General features: G+C 38.7%; 1 protein-coding gene across 1 annotated transcript in view; it reads right to left on the bottom strand.

Moving 5' to 3' along the window:
• Positions 1–18,556, bottom strand: part of C9 (complement C9) — a 47,101-nt gene that overhangs the window by 947 nt on the left and 27,598 nt on the right. Inside the window, exons 7-9 of the mRNA XM_055555328.1 lie at positions 12,428–12,668; positions 11,110–11,235; positions 8,559–8,737 (exon numbers count right to left, since the gene is read on the bottom strand). Coding sequence (XP_055411303.1) covers positions 8,559–8,737; positions 11,110–11,235; positions 12,428–12,668 — 546 coding nt within the window. The remainder of the gene's footprint in view (positions 1–8,558; positions 8,738–11,109; positions 11,236–12,427; positions 12,669–18,556) is intronic.

Raw genomic sequence — 18,556 nt, 5'->3', positions numbered from 1 at the left:
CTGTCTCCCCTTTCCAGAAGGTAGACAAGTGCTTGCGATCTCTTGTCTAAGAAGAGGTTTATGTGTGATGCCAAGTCCAGAATGTCTCTAAAAACAAATTTTTTATTACCTTTGAGGGAGAGCTTTCCTCCAGTCCAGGAAGGGGATAGAGTTAGCATATACTTCAAGTAGCAGGAACCATAACTAGATCTCTAACAGCTGTTTTGGCAAGTAGTGAAATCTTTGAAGGGCCCCTAGGGAAGGTGGCTATCAGGGACCAGGCTACAGATTTGTCAATGTCTCCAATGCACAATCTTGGCATGGAAAGTTTGAAACCACTTGATGTCGAGTAAACTTGTAAACTTGAACCATGAGGTCATCAGGGTGACCACAATGGACTAAATACTTACATATATCCTATCCTTACTTACCAAAGAGAAACATCTGGACAAACAAGAACCACCATGAACCCATCCAACAAATGAATGACGGATGAATTTTCCAGCAGCATGGAAGGGTGGAAATGTCATATTTAATTATACTTAAATAAATGAAGCAAAGTGATTTATTTTGTACCCTTAAATTCCTGAAGTAAGGTACATAGTTGCCACAATTGAATCAGGGAAGTTTGGAAAAGCTTTCCTGAGAAAATGACTATGAAGTTGAGATTTGAGAGTGTAAAGACAAAAAGATTACTTTGGTAATACAGTGCAGAATTAAAAAAAAATTCTTACAGTACTGTTACATATGTAACACATATAGAATATATAGAGTTATGTTTTATAAATCTATATAAACCATATATGGGCTTCCCAGGTGGCACTAGAGGTAAAGAACCCACCTGCCAATGCAGGAGACATGAGACTTGGGTTCAATCCCTGGATTGGGAAGATTCCCTGGAGGAGGGCATGGCAACCTACTCCAGTAATCTTGCCTGGAGAATCCCATGGACTGAGAAGCCTGTCAGGCTACAGTCCATAGAGTCGCAAATGAGACTCTTTGGTGGCTTAGTACTTTGAAATGAGATAGCAAAATTTAGAAGAAATTAGAATCTAAAGACTCAAGAAAGATGAGATTAAAAAATATACTAACGCATATATATGGAATTTAGAAAGATGGTAACAATAACCCTGTATACGAGACAGCAAAAGAGACACTGATGTATAGAACAGTCTTTTGGACTCTGTGGGAGAGGGAGAGGGTGGGATGATTTGGGAGAATGGCATTGAAATACGTATAATATCGTATATGAAATGAGTCGCCAGTCCAGGTTCGATGCAGGATACTGGATGCTTGGGGCTGGTGCACTGGGACGACCCAGAGGGATGGAATGGGGAGGGAGGAGGGAGGAGGGTTCAGGATGGGGAACACATGTATACCTGTGGCAGATTCATTTCGATATTTGGCAAAATCAATACAATATTGTAAAGTTAAAAAAAAAAAAAAAAAAAGAAAGAACTAAAACCCTGGTTCCACCTTAAAATATATATATATATAATCACAAATTCCTGCAGAAGAGTAATGATAGATTAAATAATGTTAATGAATCCTTTTTCTGAGGACAATGAGAAAAGCTGAACAAGTAAATAAAAGTGAAGTTTAAAAATCCACTTGAAGACCCCGGAGAACTAACAAGATAACAAAAAATGACTAAGCTAAGACCAGGGAGGTGGTGGAAATTCAGTGAGGTGAGATCAGTACTCTTGGGTTAACAGTCCCCTTGACACATTTCCTAAATCAGGAAGAGGAGCTAAGAGGTAGGGCAGCATGTTACCGGGCTGGGAAAAAGATTGGAATTCAGAAACAACAAAAGTAAACAAATTGTGTTTTTGGTTGAGACTCAAGGACTAGAGCCCCAGAAGTAAGCGGGAATTGGAACTGAGGAAGCCCTGGCAAAGACTGCAGCCAGTTTAAGCATAATCCTGAGCCAGTACCCCAGAAGCTTTTTAAATATAAATATGTATTTTCTTTGGAAGAAAATAAAATCACCTCAAGCCTCAAGCTACTCTGATAGAATCCCTGGCAATGTGGGAGATATGAGTTGGATATCTGGTCAGGGAATTAAGATTCCACATGCCATGGGGCTTTTGTGCCTCAGTTACAGAGAAGCCTGAATGCCACAATGAAAGTTCCTGCATGCTGCAACTGAGACTTGACACAGCCCAAAATAAGTAAATAAAAAATAAAATAAAAAACTAGAAAATGGGCTTCCCTGGTGGGCTGAGCTTCTACTGCAGGAAATGCAGGCTTGATCCCTGATTGGGGAACAAAGATCCCCACATGCCACATGGCACAGCCAATAAAAACAAACTAACAAAAAAGAATGCCACTGGAGGGTGAGAGTCCTGCAGTGAAAGAAGACGTCTGTAACACTGTTGGAATAGGCTCATATCCTGAACACATCAAGAACTCCTACAAAGTCCCCACAACTGTCCCTCAGTAGAGTCTTTTATGAATTAGCACGTAGGATTCAGATTCCAACTCTGACATATTCAATTGGAAGAAAGAAACCTCTTAACAGTGTTGCCACATTAGCACAAACAGCATAAGTATGTGGTGGAGTTATTTTGATTTTCAAGAAAAGAAATCCATCTTGTTTTTACCCTTCAAAGGAAAGTCAAGGCCAGATAACTGAAGATACAGAGAAAATACAGTTTGGATGAAATTCATAAACAGTGTTCAAAGAGATAAAAAGGAAGGATGTGCACTGGTAAATAGTTTTAGAGGAGCCCCTGGAGTCAAGAATCCCAAAAGAAGACAAAGAACAGTGAAAATGCACTTCTTGAAGTTTGCTTTAAGAGCCACATTTTTTCCCCCTCGATGAACTTTGGCCTTCTGTTAAGTAAGAAAACAGTTTTCATTGCTCTCCCATACTGGCTAACTGTTCTCTTTCTACCATTTTCAGTAGAAGTATCTTTCTCCCAAGTAAGGATGTCATAGTGAAAATCTGAATCCTACTGCTAATTCATAAAATTTATGAATTTTCAGTAGATGTAATCTATCATGTGACATGCTAAAATACAATGAATTCACAATACAGTTTGATGTTAACTACACTTAAGTTTCTTGATGCCCACTTAATGAAACTATATGAACCAAATGTAGTTTGTTGAAAAAGTGTTTTGTTTTCAAGTGCTATGCAAGGGAGTTAGGGATGACATCACCAGAGCTGCAATGACTCTAGCGTAGAACGCTGGCACCACAGCTCTTTAAAATTCTTCTGATGTTTTTTTAACATCGGGTGCATCGTTCTAAGAGTTGCATGATAAGCAAAAATGGTAGATCAATTAACTCATTCTCACTCAAAGTTGCTCCAGAAAGAGCTTAATAGAACTTGATATGTAGGTGGATAAGAGCTGCTGAGGGAAATGAGGGAAAGGAGAATTGAGAGTGCATGGCGAAGGCAAGATGAAGGCAAAAGCAAAAAAATGCACAAAAGTCATGCAGGAGGACCCATCAGTGCACAAAGTGAGTCATGAATTTGGTTATATTTCTAGCAAGTTGAATAAGACAACTGAATTTTAAATTGCATGCATGTAAGAAAAGCTCACTTGATTCTCAAGAGAAACAAAATGATCCTTGAAACTGAGAATGAAGAGTAGTATCTCCCATGAGTTCTCATAAAGGGGATGTTGTATTATGTAATATCCTTTCAGTAAATAAAGCAAGCATAAATTCGCTTTTATAATGCAAAAATAAAACTCTGCAGGAAGTCAATATGCTATATGCTACCTATACTGATCCATCTCTACTACTACTGCTCTAGAGGAAATCATAAACTTTATATCTCTCAGGCAATCCTTACTAAATGTAATTTCACTCAGCTGACATTTTAATACCTAGTTTGTGGCAGTAAGCTAAAGAAACCAAAGTTCAGGTATTCTATTGAGGCAAAATGTAGGGCCATTTATGTTAACATTCAGGCAAGCGGGAAATGGGAAGAGTATATTTTCATGAAAGCTGAAGACTATGACAAAGCCAGTACTGGAAGGGTGACCTAGCTTATCTCCTCTTCAGAGAAGGGCTGAAGGACAATTCTTGGGCTGGGCCAAGACACTGCTCAAGAAGTGATCTGGGGTCTGCTGAAGCACACACAAACAAAAGGGTAATCAAAGTCACAGTATTATACCCAATATAGCATGGTCATAGTTACTTTAGTGTGGAAAATAAATATAAATAAAACCAAGTGCTTTGCTTAGAAAATCTCAGTAATATATTTAAGCAGCTTTTAATTTAGACTGATGTAACTTCCTCATGTTTCCTCCAAGAGAAACTCTTTGCAACATAAATACCTAGATAATTGATGTAGATTGCTACGGAGAATTAAATATAAACCAGTTTAATATGGGTAGGGAGGGGCTTTTCCATTTTTTGCATAACTGAATAGAAAGGCCAATTATTTTATTATGGTCATCCCAGTATTTGGACGTGTCATAATACACAGACAATAGAGTGCTTCAATTACCAAAGAATAAATCCATGACTATAGATTGTTCAATTATCTCATGGAAATGCCAGTTAACCAAAGGACCTTACATTTATAAGAGAAAAATAACTTGGAATCTATTTCAAGATTAAATTAAGCTTTATCTCAAGTCTCTTTAGAGGTTTAAAAGCCATATAGAGTCAAAGAGTTCATATTATTTTACTATTTTCTGAATTTGTTCTATAATAAGATGAGTTTAAGAATGGTTCATGGTGGGCTCATTATGGTTGACTTTTTCTCAGGGAGAACATTAATATGAAAAATCCAAGCTTCCAATTCTTGAAGAAAGAAACATACAGATATTTTAGATAAAATGCCTGAGTGAAAGTGAAAGTCACTCAGTCATGTCTGACTCTTTGCGACCCCATGAACTATACAGTCCATAGAATATTCCAGGCCAGAATACCAGAGTGGGTAGCTTTTCCCTTCTCCAGGGGATCTTCCCAACCCAGGGATCAAATCCAGGTCTCCCACATTGCAGGTGGATTCTTTACCAACTGAGCTATCAGGAAGATGAAATGCCTACTAGTCTAAAAATATGGGAGTCAATAGTTGTCCTTAAAAATAGAATAAACTGTATTTTGCATCCAGACAGTAGTACTGAGCCGACAGAGTTGATGAAGGTCTTTGAATAATTCTAGTAAATTCAGTAGTAAGTCTTCAGCAGGTACTTTATTGACTTGAGATTTAAAAAAGCAGCAGCTCTAGGACATTCTGGAGTGTGATGTCAAGTAGGCCTTAGGAAGCATTACTACGAACAAAGCCATTGGAGATGATGGAATTCCAGCTGAACTATTTAAAATCCCAAAGATGATGCTGTTAAAGTGCTGCACTCAATATGTCAGCAAAATTGGAAAACACAGCAGTGGCCACAGGAGTAGAAAAGGTCAGTTTTCATTTCAAACCCAAAGAAGGGTAGTACAAAAAAATGTTCAAACTACTGTGCAATTGCTCTCATCTCACATGCTAGCAAGGCTATGCTCAAAATCCTTCAAGCCAGGCTTCAGCAGTACATGGAGTGAGAACTTCCAGATGTGCAAGTTGGATTTCAAAGAGGCAGAGGAACCAGAGATCAAATTGCTAACACTTGTTAGATCATATAGAAAGCAAGGGAGTTCCAGAAAAACATCTCCTTCTGCTTCTTTGAGTATGTAAAGCCTTTGTGTGGATCACAACAAACTGGAAAATTCTTAAAGAACTGGCAGTACCAGACCACCTTACCTGTCTCCTGAGAAACCTGTATGCCTGTCAAGAAGCAACAGTTAGAAGTAGACATGGAACAATGGACTGGTTCAATATTGTAAAGGAGTATGACAAGACTGTATAGTGTCACCCTGCTTTTTTAACTTATATGCAGAGTACATGTTGTAAAATACCAGACTGGATGACTCACAAGCTGAAATCAAGACTGCCAGAGGGAATATTAGCAACCTCAGATATACAGATGATACCACTCTAATGGCAGAATGTGAAGAGGAATTAATAGAGTCTCTTGATGAGAGTGAAAAAGGAGAGTAAAAAAGCTGGCTTGAAACTCAATATGAAAAAAACTAAGATTATGGCATCTGGTCCCGTCACTTAATGGCAAGTAGAAGGGGGAAAAGTGGAAGCAGTGACAGATTTTCTTTCCTCGGGCTCCAAAATCACTGCAGATGGTGACTGCAGCCATGAAATTAAAAGACACTTGCTCCTTGGAAGGAAAGCTATGACAAACCTAGACAGCATATTAAAAAGCAGAGACATCACTTTAACCAACAAATGTCCATAGAGTCAAAGCTATGGTTTTTCCAGTAGTCATGTATGGATGTGAGAGCTGGACCATAAAGAAGGCTGAGTGTTGAAAAAATTGATGCTTTTGAACTGTGGTGCTGGAGAAGACTCTTGAAACTCCCTTGGAGAGCAAGGAAATCAAACGAGTCAATCCTGAAGGAAATCAATTCTGAATATTTACTGGAAGGACTGATGTTGTAACTCCAATACTTTGGACATCTAATGTGATCAGCCAACTCATTGGGAAAGATCCTGATGCTAGAAAAGATTGAAAGCAGAAGGAGAAGCGGGTGGTAGAAGATGAGATGGTTGGATAGCATCACTGACTCAACGAACATGAAACTGAGCAAATTCCGGGAGATAATGGAGGACAGGGGAGCGTGGCACGCTGCAGTCCATGGGGTTGCAAAGAATTGGACATGACTTAGTGACTGAACAACAACAGTAATAGAATATGATAAATTATTATTAAGACCTCCTCAGAGAACAATCTTGGATCCATACAAGAACAGTTGAACTTTTTTTGTAGAGATGAGAAGACAAGTCACTTTAGATGTCCATCTGAATGTAAGGGCTTCACAGGTAGCGCAGTGGGAAAGACTTCATCTGCCAATGTAGGAGACGCAAGAGACAGGTTTGATCCCTGGGTTGGGAAGATCCCCTGGAGGAGGAAATGGCAACTTGTTGCAGTATTCTTGCCTGGAGAATTCCATGGACAGTGGAGTCTGGTGAACTACAGTCCATAGGGTCACAGAGTCAGACATGACTGAGCATGAATGAATGCATGAACTGAATCTAAACTTCTACCTAAATCAATTCTTTTGTTTGTTTGGCCACTCAGCTTGTGGGATCTTAGTTCCCACACCAGAGATCAGATGTAGACCCTTGGCAGTGAGAGTACAGAGTTCTAACCTACTAGACCACCAGGGAATTCTCAACCAATTATTTTCCTGTTTAAGATCTTCTGACAGATTTATTTCACTGAGTTCAAGATAATGAGTATAAATATTATTTAAATATGACAAAATAAAAGTGAACTCTTCTGATTTTAATTTTGGTTAGCTTTTTTCTTCTCTTTATCCTAGCTTTTGAACAAAATATTTGAAGTCTTTCATGGATGTGTTTGCACATTTACAACTGGCTAGATTTTCATAGATTTCCATCATAATTTTGCAGTTTCTGAGTTTCTCAATCACATAAATGAGGTAGCTTCGCTGGTTTCACTCCCTTTAAAGACAGTAATGAAGAATGAAGAAACCCAATTCTCCAATAACTAGTCCTATCAAAAATGTCAAAATGTTTATAGCTCGAGTTAATAAAATGGAAGTATGGGTCAATCAAAGATAAATTTGACCCGAGGGAAGACAATTGTGAAACTGACAGGGAAAAAGAGCTCAGACAGTAAAGAATCTGCCTTCAAAGCAGGAGACCTGGGTTTGACTCCTGGATTGGGAAGATTCCCTGGAGAAGGGAATGGCTAGCCATACAAGTATTCTTACCTGGAGAATTCCATGGACAGAGGAGACTCGTGGGTTACAGTCCATGGGGCTGCAAAGAGTCAGGACTGAGCAACTACAACTTTTACTTTTCACTTTCATAGAAGAAAGTAGGAAAAATACTTTCTAACAATATCAGGAACAAAATAAGCAGTAAAGGAAAACATATACCTTTTTAGTTAGTTTGGGGAGAGAATGATGAGGCTAAATAACAATGGCAGTTATATTTTTTATTCATAGTTATAATGCCATTTTTTTCCCCCTTAGGAATAAACACCAGACTGTAAAGTCCCAAAAGGTTTATAAACTGAAGACTATTATGATCAAGAAACAAAAAGGAAAGGATTTCCTAACCATGAGAATTTCTCATCCTTGGTCTTACTTTCTGAGGACTTATGAACTTTTCTTTCACACAGGCCCTTGATAAATATGATTCTCCTATGTTGAAAAGGGTGGTATGATGTCACCTGAAGGCAAGGAACAACCAGCTCAGTTGGAAGGGAACTGACAATTTCTGGGCAACTATTTTGTACCAATCTGTGCTATAGTCTCTATATAAGCAATCATACTAAGTCTCAAAGTACACACGGAGCCCTGTAGCACTCAGCATTGCAGAAGTCAGAAAATATGACACGTCTAGTGAGGAACAGAGACTGAGACTCAGTCTGCGAGGATCTGATGCCCATTCCCCACCTTTCTTCTATGCCATGCTGCTTTCAGGGATGGGGTGTGAGTGAGTGACTTTGATACTCACATGTCTTTCAGATGAAGTTACATTTAGTCAGAAAAATGACAAAATCTTCTATTTGAAAATAAGTATTTCTTACTTTTTGGCTTATGAGCACCGGAGCATGATTTAAGGAAGCGGCCCAATTTACAAAGTCAGTCACATTGATCATTCTGGCTCCTTTGAGAAGTTTCTCTTTCAGTTCAGTTGCGTATTTTCTGGTTCCTCCTCTTATGAATGTAATAACATCATCGAAGAGGTCAGCCTCTGGGTTCGTTTCTGAGAAGAGAAAGAAGACATAAGTAAAGTGTGTATAGTTCTGTGATATTTGATAAATATTTATTGAACCCTTTCACAAGGTATACTTCTAGTACATTTATTGAATTTTACTTATAAATATTACTTAGGTAATTTTTTGACCCCAAATCTCCAAGGGTAATTTTTACACTTGATCTTAGCCAAAAGGCCAAGAAGAGATCCAAGGATAATTTTTATTTGTAGACCATTATAGATTTCAATCTTTTAAAAGAAAATATAAATGGAATGATATTTAAGATACATTAATAATTTAAATGAACAGGAACTTGGGCAAACTCCAGGAGATGGTGAGGGACAGGGAAGCCTGCTGTGCTGTAGTCCACAGGGTCTCAAAGAGTTGGACATGACTGGACGACTGAACACACACAACACAATAATTTAAAGTTCATCACCTAAGCATGGGCACAAATGGGGACATGACTTTTTATTAAAAAAAATAAATTTATTTATTTTTGGCTGCACTGGGTCTTCGTTGCTGTATGGGCGTTCCCTAGTTGTGGTGAGCAGAGGCTAATGTCTAGTTGCAATGCATGGGCTTCTGAATCAGTGGCTTCTCTTGTTGCGGAGCATGGGCTTTAGAGCACATGGGCTTCAGCAGTTGTGGTACATAGGCTTAGTTGCCCCACAGCATGTGAAGTCTTCCCAGACCAGGAATCAAACCCATATCCCCTGCACTGGCAGGTGGATTCTTAATTACTGGACCACTGGGGAAGTCCAACATGAATCTTGATTGCATGCATTTTTTGTTGAAGACTTACCTTCATAATTATATTTTATATTTTGTATAAATTTGCATTGACTATTCTAATATTATAAAATATCAAAGAATATGAAAAAAGAATAAAATAAAAAGCACAGTTTTTTCCACCACATTTTTTTTGCATATTTCTCCCTCAGTCTCTCCCAGACCAAACCACTTTTAAAAAGATTTGGGTGAATCATTTAGAGTTGTGAATTTTTTGAACTTAAAATCTAATTTCAAGATGATATTTTTATCCTTCCTTATTTTTATAGATGAGAAAACAACCTCAGAGGGGTGGAGTGACTAGCGCAAGACCACACAGTAAGCTTCAGGGTCAAAATTTGAAATTATGACATTTGATGGCAAGGTCAGCTTTCTTTTCACTTCAGCAGTAGTTTCCATTCATGACCACATGTTTGTGACTGGTACGCTTTTAAAAATATTAGGTTTTCCTCTCCTCTACTTCTCCACTATCAGCTGACTCTTTAAAGGTGAATCTTGGGCATTTGTATTTCTGAGAATGCTCTCAAGTATTTCTGGTCAGAATGAAAAATTGAGAACTCCAGCACCACTCTTGATTATAAATCTGCCAATGATTAGCAACAGAAGTAATATTTATACCAAGCAATTTATATTTCTTTAAAAAGTTATGTACTGACTTAATGTTAAGGATGGATTAGGGATTTTTCCGTTTTCATCCAGTTTTATTGAGATATAATTGGCATACAACACTGTGTAAGTTTAAGGTGGACAACATAATGACTTGACATACATATATATATTACAAAATGATTGTCACAAAGTTTAGTTAACAACACATCATCTCATATGGTTACAAAAATGATTTTTTCCTTATGATGGGACCTTTTAGGATCTATTCTCTTAGCAACTTTCAAACATATCACACAGCAGTGTTAACTACAGTCGTCATGTTGTATATTACATGCGCAGTGTGTGTTTATCTTATAACCGGAAGTTTGTACTTTTTGACCAGTTGGGTGAGGATGAATTAGAGATTTTGAGTCAGGTGGAAAATTAGGGTGTTAAGGAGATGGCTTTGGCCTTCTTCTCTCTTGATGGACACAGACAGCACCTCCTTTAGGCCATTCAGAAGCTTTGTTAAAATTAGGGGAAAATAAAGAAAACTTTCCTCAAGATATTTTTCTACTGTTGGTATTCTACCATTGTCATGGTAAATATACAAATCTGCAATGACCACCATCAGAGTTGTGCACTTCAGGGCTCAGCCATTGAATATATGTCCCCAGGTTACTTGTGTTCATGGCCATTTGGGAAACACTATAAAGATAAAATAGTTTTGGGGAATTTCCTGGCAGTCCAGTGGTGAGGACTATATGCTTTTACCACCAAGGGCCCACGTTTGATCCCTGGCCAGAGAACTAAGATCCTACAAACTGGCGTGGCTCAGCCAAAAAAAAAAAAAAAAAAGTAAAATAGCTTTAAGCACTTTTATTTTTTTGCTTTGTTTTTACATAAAGAAGAGAGACAATAAAGAAGACTCATAGTGACAGGGCAGTTCTCATGGACATTTCTTCCTTCTTTTTACCTTAGTAAGTTAAGTCATACTTACCCGTTTGACCCATACCCTTCTTTGAGCAAAGTTTTGAATCAAAATTTCCTGTAACTTCAACTCCAACCTTCAGAGACAACTCCAGATCAAACCCGAGGCATCTCTGTACGTCCCTCAGTTCGATACCTGTTTAATATATTTAGTTGGAAATTATTTGATAATATCTGTCAATATCATCAATAAATTCCAATTTTGTTATTTTGTAAGAAACATACTGACTTAGATTCCTAGACATTATTACTGAACTTAAAAGGGAGACAATGTCTAACATGTACTGAATGATTATGTGTCCAGCATCATTCTAAGTATTTTGTGGAATTAACTAACTCAATCCTCACATTAACCTCTTGAGGTAAGCTTTATCATTATCCTCATTTTACAGATGAGGGTACAGAATCATGAAACAGTTAAGGAACCTGCTTTGGGCAGATGATTTAAATACACGACACTTTATTCTGTACATATGGCAGACGTTGATAATCAATAAGAGTCTTTTCTATGATTTCAACTGTGGTCAGAAGCCTACTCAATATGGACCCAATTCAGCTACCACTCTATGGTTAGAACTGTATCATATGAGGTAAAACTAATTTTCCACTCTTGCTTTAGACTTATATGTTGTTACCACTGGTTTTTCCTTCCACTCTGAGAGAAACTTTACAACGTTTCCTTTCCAATTCTCAAGAATACTTTGAAGATAATTGGCACACATATAATTGAACCACTCTACAGATTAAGCAAGAGGTTATATAAATGATGTCTCTTGTACTTTCTTTCACCTTGTAAATAGTGCTGTGGACTGTGCTAAGTCGCTTCAGTCAGGTCCGACTTTTTGTGACCCCATGGACTGTAGCCCACCAGGCTCCTCTGTTCTTGGGATTCTCTAGACAAGAATACTGGAGTGGGTTGCCATGCCTTCCTTGGGTCTATTCCCAACCCAGGGATAGAACCTGTATCTCTTAGGTCTCCGGCATTGGCGGGTGGGTACTTTACCACTAGCCCCACCTGGGAAGCCCTTTGTAAATAGCGTTTCACTAAAAGCAGCATCACCAAATAACATTATATTGCAATACGAATTTGTGCATTTCTCAGTAGCCTTTCGGAGTAGTACATGGCCAAGTTATCTTGTTTGAGGTGGAAGTCAACTTGCTGTTTGATAGGATTTTTGAGGCCAAAAGGCAGGGAATGAATTTTTTCAAAGAAGCAGGTTATAGAACTCTACAGCTATTTTTAGTGCTAACCACTGGAAGAGGTTAGTGCTAGAAATAGTGTTTGATTCAAACAACATTGGAAGCTAGAGCTCTATTTCTCAGTATACCTTTCTGCTCCATGGACTTTTTATCCAAAACATATATTAGTTCATAGAGTCCTCCAAGAGACCCAGAGCTACTGTAGTGGGTTCCATAGGTTTCCAAAAATGCAAAATATTCCCCCTTTTCATAAGTAGTCGGCAGAGTATTTATAGAATCCAAGAAAGTTGTTTGCAGCATGACATCCCGACTTCTCATCACAAATCTTCCCAGGTGAACTTTTCCTTTTACATGCAGAAATGCTTTTTCCTTTATTGCAGAGCAGAAGAAAAGAAACATGAATTTTATCACCCTTATTTCAAATTTAAAACTCACAAAAAATTTAGAAAACCCATTTGAATGACAAACTTAAAATCCTATCAAAAGTGTTGATGAAGATGTACAGAAAATGGAACTCTCACACATTGCTGGTGGAAGGGTAAAATGGTACAATCACTTTGGAGAACTGTTTGGCAGTTTCTTAAAAAAAGTCAACACTCCCATGGCCAGCAAATTCATTTCTACATAAAATCAGTAAGAGCAATTCACAAAAAGATCTGTAAGAGGCTTTTATAGCAACTTTGAGCAGAATAGCTTAAAATGAAAAATGACAAAAGTCCACTGACAGGAGAATTAATAGACAAATTGTAGTCTATTCACACAAAAGAATACTAGTTAGCAATAAAAGGGAATGAATTACTGATACAGGCAACAACACGAATAAATCCCAATAACATTTTCCTGAGTGAAATATACACCAAAGAGTTTATACGGTATGCGTGTGTGTGTGTATGGTTGTTTCAGTCATGTCCAGCTCTTTGCAACCCTATGGACTAAAGCCCGCAAGGCTCCTCTGTCCATGGGATTCTCCAGGCAAGAATACTGCAGTGGGTTGTCATACCCTCCTCCAGGGGATCTTCCCAACCCAGGGATTGAACCTGTCTCGTATGCTCCTGCGTTGGCAGGAGAGTACTTTACCACCAGTGACACCTGGGAAGCCCATATACTATATGACTCTACTGTGTTTATATAAAGTTCTAGAACAGGTGAAACTAAGCTGTGGTCAGAGAAATCTGGTCTCCTAGGTGGTTGCCTCCTAGGTAGTAGGGGATTGATTCAAACGGCATGAGGGAATTTTCTTGAGGTGATGGAAATATTTTGCATTTGTTTGAGGAGGTGGATATAACAGTCAAAACTCATGGAACTATATGCTAAAATATTTTCATTTTATTTTATGTAAATTATACCTCACTAAGGTGACTTAAAATGTTAACAATGGAAGGATATGTAGGCATTATATATGAAGCCCAATCTTATTTTACATACAAGGAAACTGGGCTACAAAGGTATCAAATTATTTTCCCCAAATCTGTGGCAAAGATTGATACTGAAAACCTGGGTCTCAGGCCTTTCTGTGTCTTCTCCTAAGTCCTCTGAATCTTTGATAACAGGGAAAGACGAACAATATTTGAAGAAGCAGTTTTCAAAGTCAATCTAAACACCTCAGCACTTAAATGTTTCCAGGGATGGTGGCTTACATTTCCCAAGGAAAACAGGGGCAGTGACAAAGAGCTATGCGATTCAATGCTATAGACTGTCCCAGGCAAAGCTAAACCACGATTGAGACCCCATGATTTTGTGGCAGGTTCTTTTACAATTTTCCTGCTGTAGTTGTGGCGGACACGTGTTAATTGCATAGGAGTTTAAAACATTTTATGATTTTTTTAAAGGTGAATCTTGGTATGTATGAACATCACAGCAAATTTTTTATGTTTTAGAAGCACAACTGTTTACACTGTGGGACTTAACTTCAACTGATGCTGGGTGATTCAATATCTAACAAGAATCTTAAAGAAACTTATTCCATATTTATGTTTTCCGTTTGGTGAATTGCATAATCATTCTTAACAGAATCTCAAAGATGCACAAAACATATTTGAATTTCTTTTCATTTGCTAAAACTGAGAGATGTATCTTGTCAGAAAGACATTATATTTGGTTCAGCTTATTTTAGAGATAGATCTTAGATCATTCCCATCCAAATCCATCCTTGTTTCTTCCATCTTAAGGGAATAAAAGTAATTTCTTGGTTTTACTTGTCTGACCACTTGCCATCCATTTCTTTGCCCTCATTGTGTTTAGTCTCTTAGTGATGTCCGACTCTTAGTGACCCCATGGACTGTAGCCCACCAGGCTCCTCTGTCCATGAGGATTCTCCAGGCAAAAATTATGGAGTGGCCGCAATGCTCTCTTCCGAGGATCTTCCCAACCCAGATATTGAACCCAGGTCTCCTGCATTGTGGGTGGATTCTTTACCATCTGAGCCACCAGGGAAGCTCAAGAATACTGCAGTGGGTAGTATTCTACCTTCTCCAGGAAATCTCCTCAGCCCAGTAATTGAACCTGCATTCAGACCTGAATGCGGGAGTCTCCTGCATTGCAGGTGGATTCCTTACCAGCTGAGCTACCAGGGAAGCCCAATTAGAAGCAAAATTCCCTTAAAGAGTTTTCTAGTCTGGTTGTTTCCAATTCTTCTCTTTCCATTTTCTCTTAAATCTAACCTAGTCGTGCTGCTGCCCTCTCAACTCCCAACAAAACTTCTCTTTTATTCAAAACCTCTTCTGAAGGTGCCAGTGATCTTCACAATGCTAAAGCCAGTGGTCACGTCTATATATCCTCTTGCATATATTAGTACATTTGACACAGTTCATCACTCTTTTCTTTTTTGTCATCTAGGATAGTGCTTCTCAAACCATACAGTATAAACATCTAGAGAATCTTGTAAAAATGCAGTTCTGACTCAGTAGGTTTGTTGTAGGGTCTGAGATCCTAAACTTCCCAGTGAGACATTGCTTCTACTGGTCACAGAACACACTTTGAGTAATTAGGTTCCATGGCATTACCCTGGATACATTCTTCCTTCCTTCACTCCTTGTTCCCCAGACCAGTTTCTATTGAAGTTTCTTGAGTTGAGTCTTTGATCTTCCCTTTTCTAACCACACTAATTTTTTAGTGGTCTCACCAGCGCCTACAACTTGAAGCACCATCTATATATTTTGCTGTTCAGTTGCTTAATTGTGTCTCACTCTATGGGACCCACTCTGTCTTCCACAATCTCCCACAGTTAGGTCAAATTCATGAGCATTGAGTTGGGGATGCTATCTAACCATCTCATCCTCTGCCACCTACTTCTCCTATTGCACTCAATCTTTCCCAGCATCAGGGAAATAAGTGGGCTCTTCGCATCAGGTGGCCAAAGTATTGGAGCTTCAACTTTACTAACTGTCCTTCCAAGGTATGTTCAGGATTGATTTCTTTTAGGATTGACTGGTTTGATCTTCTTGCTGTCTCAAGAGTCATCTGCAGCACCACAATTCCAAAATATCAATTCTTCGGCTCTCAGCCTCCTCTATGGTCGAACTCTCACATCCATACATGACTACTGGAAAAATCATAGCTTTGACTATATGGATCTTTGTCAGCACAATGATGTCTCTGTGCTAAGTTTGTCATAGTTTTCCTCCCAAGGAGCAAGCGTCTTTTAATTTCATGGCTGCAGTCACCTTCTGCAGTGATTTTGGAGCCCAAGGAAAGATAATCTATCACTTCTTCTTCTTTTCCCCTTCTACTTGCCATGCAGTGATGGGACCAGATGCCATGATCTTAGCTTTTTCATGTCGAGTTTCAAGCCAGCTTTTTTACTTTCCTTTTCATCCCCATCAAGAAGCTCTTTATTTCCTCTTCACTTTCTCTTCTTACAGTAGTATCATCTGTGTATCTGAGGTTGTGGATATTTCTCCCAGCAATCTTAATTCCAGCTTGTGAGTCATCTAGCCTAGCATTTCACATGATGTACTCTGCATATAAGTTAAATAAGCAGGGTGACAATATGTAGCCTTTTTGTACTCCTTTCCCAATTTTGAACCAGTCAGTTGTTCCATGAAAAGTTCTAACTCTTGCTGCTTGACACATGTACAGGTTTCCCAGGAGATGGGTAGGGTGGTCTGCTACTTCCAACTATATAAGAATTTCCCACAGTTTGCTGTGATCTACACAGTCAAAGGCTTTCGCATAGTCAGTGAAGGAGAAATAGACATTTTTCTAGAACTCCCTTGCTTTCTCCATGATCCAATGGATGCTGGCAATTTGATCTCTGGTTCCTCTGCCTCTTTGAAACACAGCATGTTCATCTGGAATTTCTCAGTTCGTGGACTGCTGAAGCCGAGCTTGAAGGGTTTTTAGTATAACCTTGCTAGCATGTGAAATGAGTGCTATTTTACAGTAGTTTGAACATTCTTTTGCATTGTCCTTCTTTGGGATTGGAATGAAAAATGACATTTTCCAGTACTGTGGCCACTGCTGAGTTTCCTGAATTTGCTGACATACTGAGTGCAGCACTTTAACAGCCACATCTTTTAGGACTTGAAATAGCTCAGCTGGAATTACATCACCTCCACTAGCTTTTTTGTAGTAATGCTTCCTAAATCTTACTTGACTTCACAGTCCAAGATGACCAGCCTTAGATGAGTGACAACACCATCATGGTTATCTGGGTTATTAAGGCCTTTTTTTGTATAGTTCTTTTCTGTATTCTTGCCACCTCTTCTTAATCTCTTCTGCTTCTGTAAAGTCCTTACCATTTCTGTCCTTTATTGTGCCCACCCTTGCATGAAATGTACCCTTGATTTCTCCAATTTTACTGAATAGATCTCTAGTTTTTCCCATTCTATTGTTTTCCTCTATTTCTTTGCATTGTTCATTTAAGGCCTTCTTATTTCACCTTACTATTCTCTGGAACTCTGCATTCAGTTGGATATATCTTTCCCCTTCTCCTTTGCCTTTATCTTCCTTTCCTTCCTCAGCATTGTAAAGCCTCCTCAGACAAACAGCTCACCTTCTTGCATTTATTTTCTTTGGAATGGTTTTGGTCACTGCCTCCTGTACAGTGTTATGAGCCTCCATCCATAGTTCTTCAGGCACTCTATCAGATCTAATCCCTTGAATCTATTCATCACCTCCACTGTATAATCATAAGGGATTTGATTCAGGTCATACCTGAATGGCCTAGTGGTTTTCTCTACTTTCTTCTTTTTAAACCTGAATTTTGCAATAAGGAACTCATGATTTGAGTCACAATCAGCTCCAGGTCTTGTTTTTGCTGATTGCATAGAGCTTCTCTATCTTTAGTTGCAAAGAACTTAATCAATCTGATTCTGTTACTGACCATCTGGTGATGTCCATGTGTAGAGTCATCTCTTGAGTTGCTGGAAAAAGGTGTTTGCTATGACCAGTGTGTTCTCTTGACAAAACTCTGTTAGCCTTTGCCCTGCTTCATTTTGTACTCCAAGGCCAAACTTGCCTGTTATTCTGGATGTCTCTTGACTTCCTACTTTTGCCTTCTAAACCCCTATGATGAAAAGGAGATCAAACCAAACAGTCCTAAAGGAAATCAGTCCTGATTATTCATTGGACAGACTGATGCTGAAGCTGAAGCTCCAATACTTTGGCCAACTGATGCAAAGAACTGACTTATTAGAAAAGACCCTGAAGCGGGAAAGATTGAAGGCAGGAGGAGAAGGGGATGATAGAGGATGAGATGGTTGGATGGCATCACTGACTCAGTGGACATGAGTTTGAGCAAGTTCCAGGAGTTGGTGATGGACAGGGAAGCCTGTCGTGCTGCAGTTCATGGGGTTGCAAAGAGTTGGACATGACTGAGCAACTGAACTGATGATGAAAAGGACATCTGAAATTAAGTGTCAGTTCTAAGAAGGCATTGTAAGTCTTCATAGAACCAGTCATCTTCAGTTTCTTAGGCATTAATGGTTGGGGCACAGACTTGGATTACTGTGAGGTTGAATGGTTTGCCTTTGAAACAAACTGAGATTATTCTATTGTTTTTGAGATTGTACCCAAGTACTGCATTTCAGACTCTTTTGTTGACTATTTGGTCTGCTTCATTTCTACAAAGGGCTTCTTGTCCACAGTAGTAGATATAATGGTCATCTGAATTAAATTTGCCCATTCCCATCCATTTTAGTTCACTGATTCCTAAGATGTCAAAGTTCAGTCTCGTCCTCTTCTGTTTGACCACGTGCAACTTACCTTGATTCATTGGACCTAACATTCCTTGTCCTTATGCAATATTAAATCCTATG

This window comes from Bubalus kerabau, chromosome 18, assembly GCF_029407905.1.
Source record: "Bubalus kerabau isolate K-KA32 ecotype Philippines breed swamp buffalo chromosome 18, PCC_UOA_SB_1v2, whole genome shotgun sequence".
Classification (NCBI taxonomy): domain Eukaryota; kingdom Metazoa; phylum Chordata; class Mammalia; order Artiodactyla; family Bovidae; genus Bubalus; species Bubalus kerabau.
The sequence above is the reverse complement of the archived record's forward strand: the minus strand, read 5'-3'. Positions and strand labels throughout refer to the sequence as shown.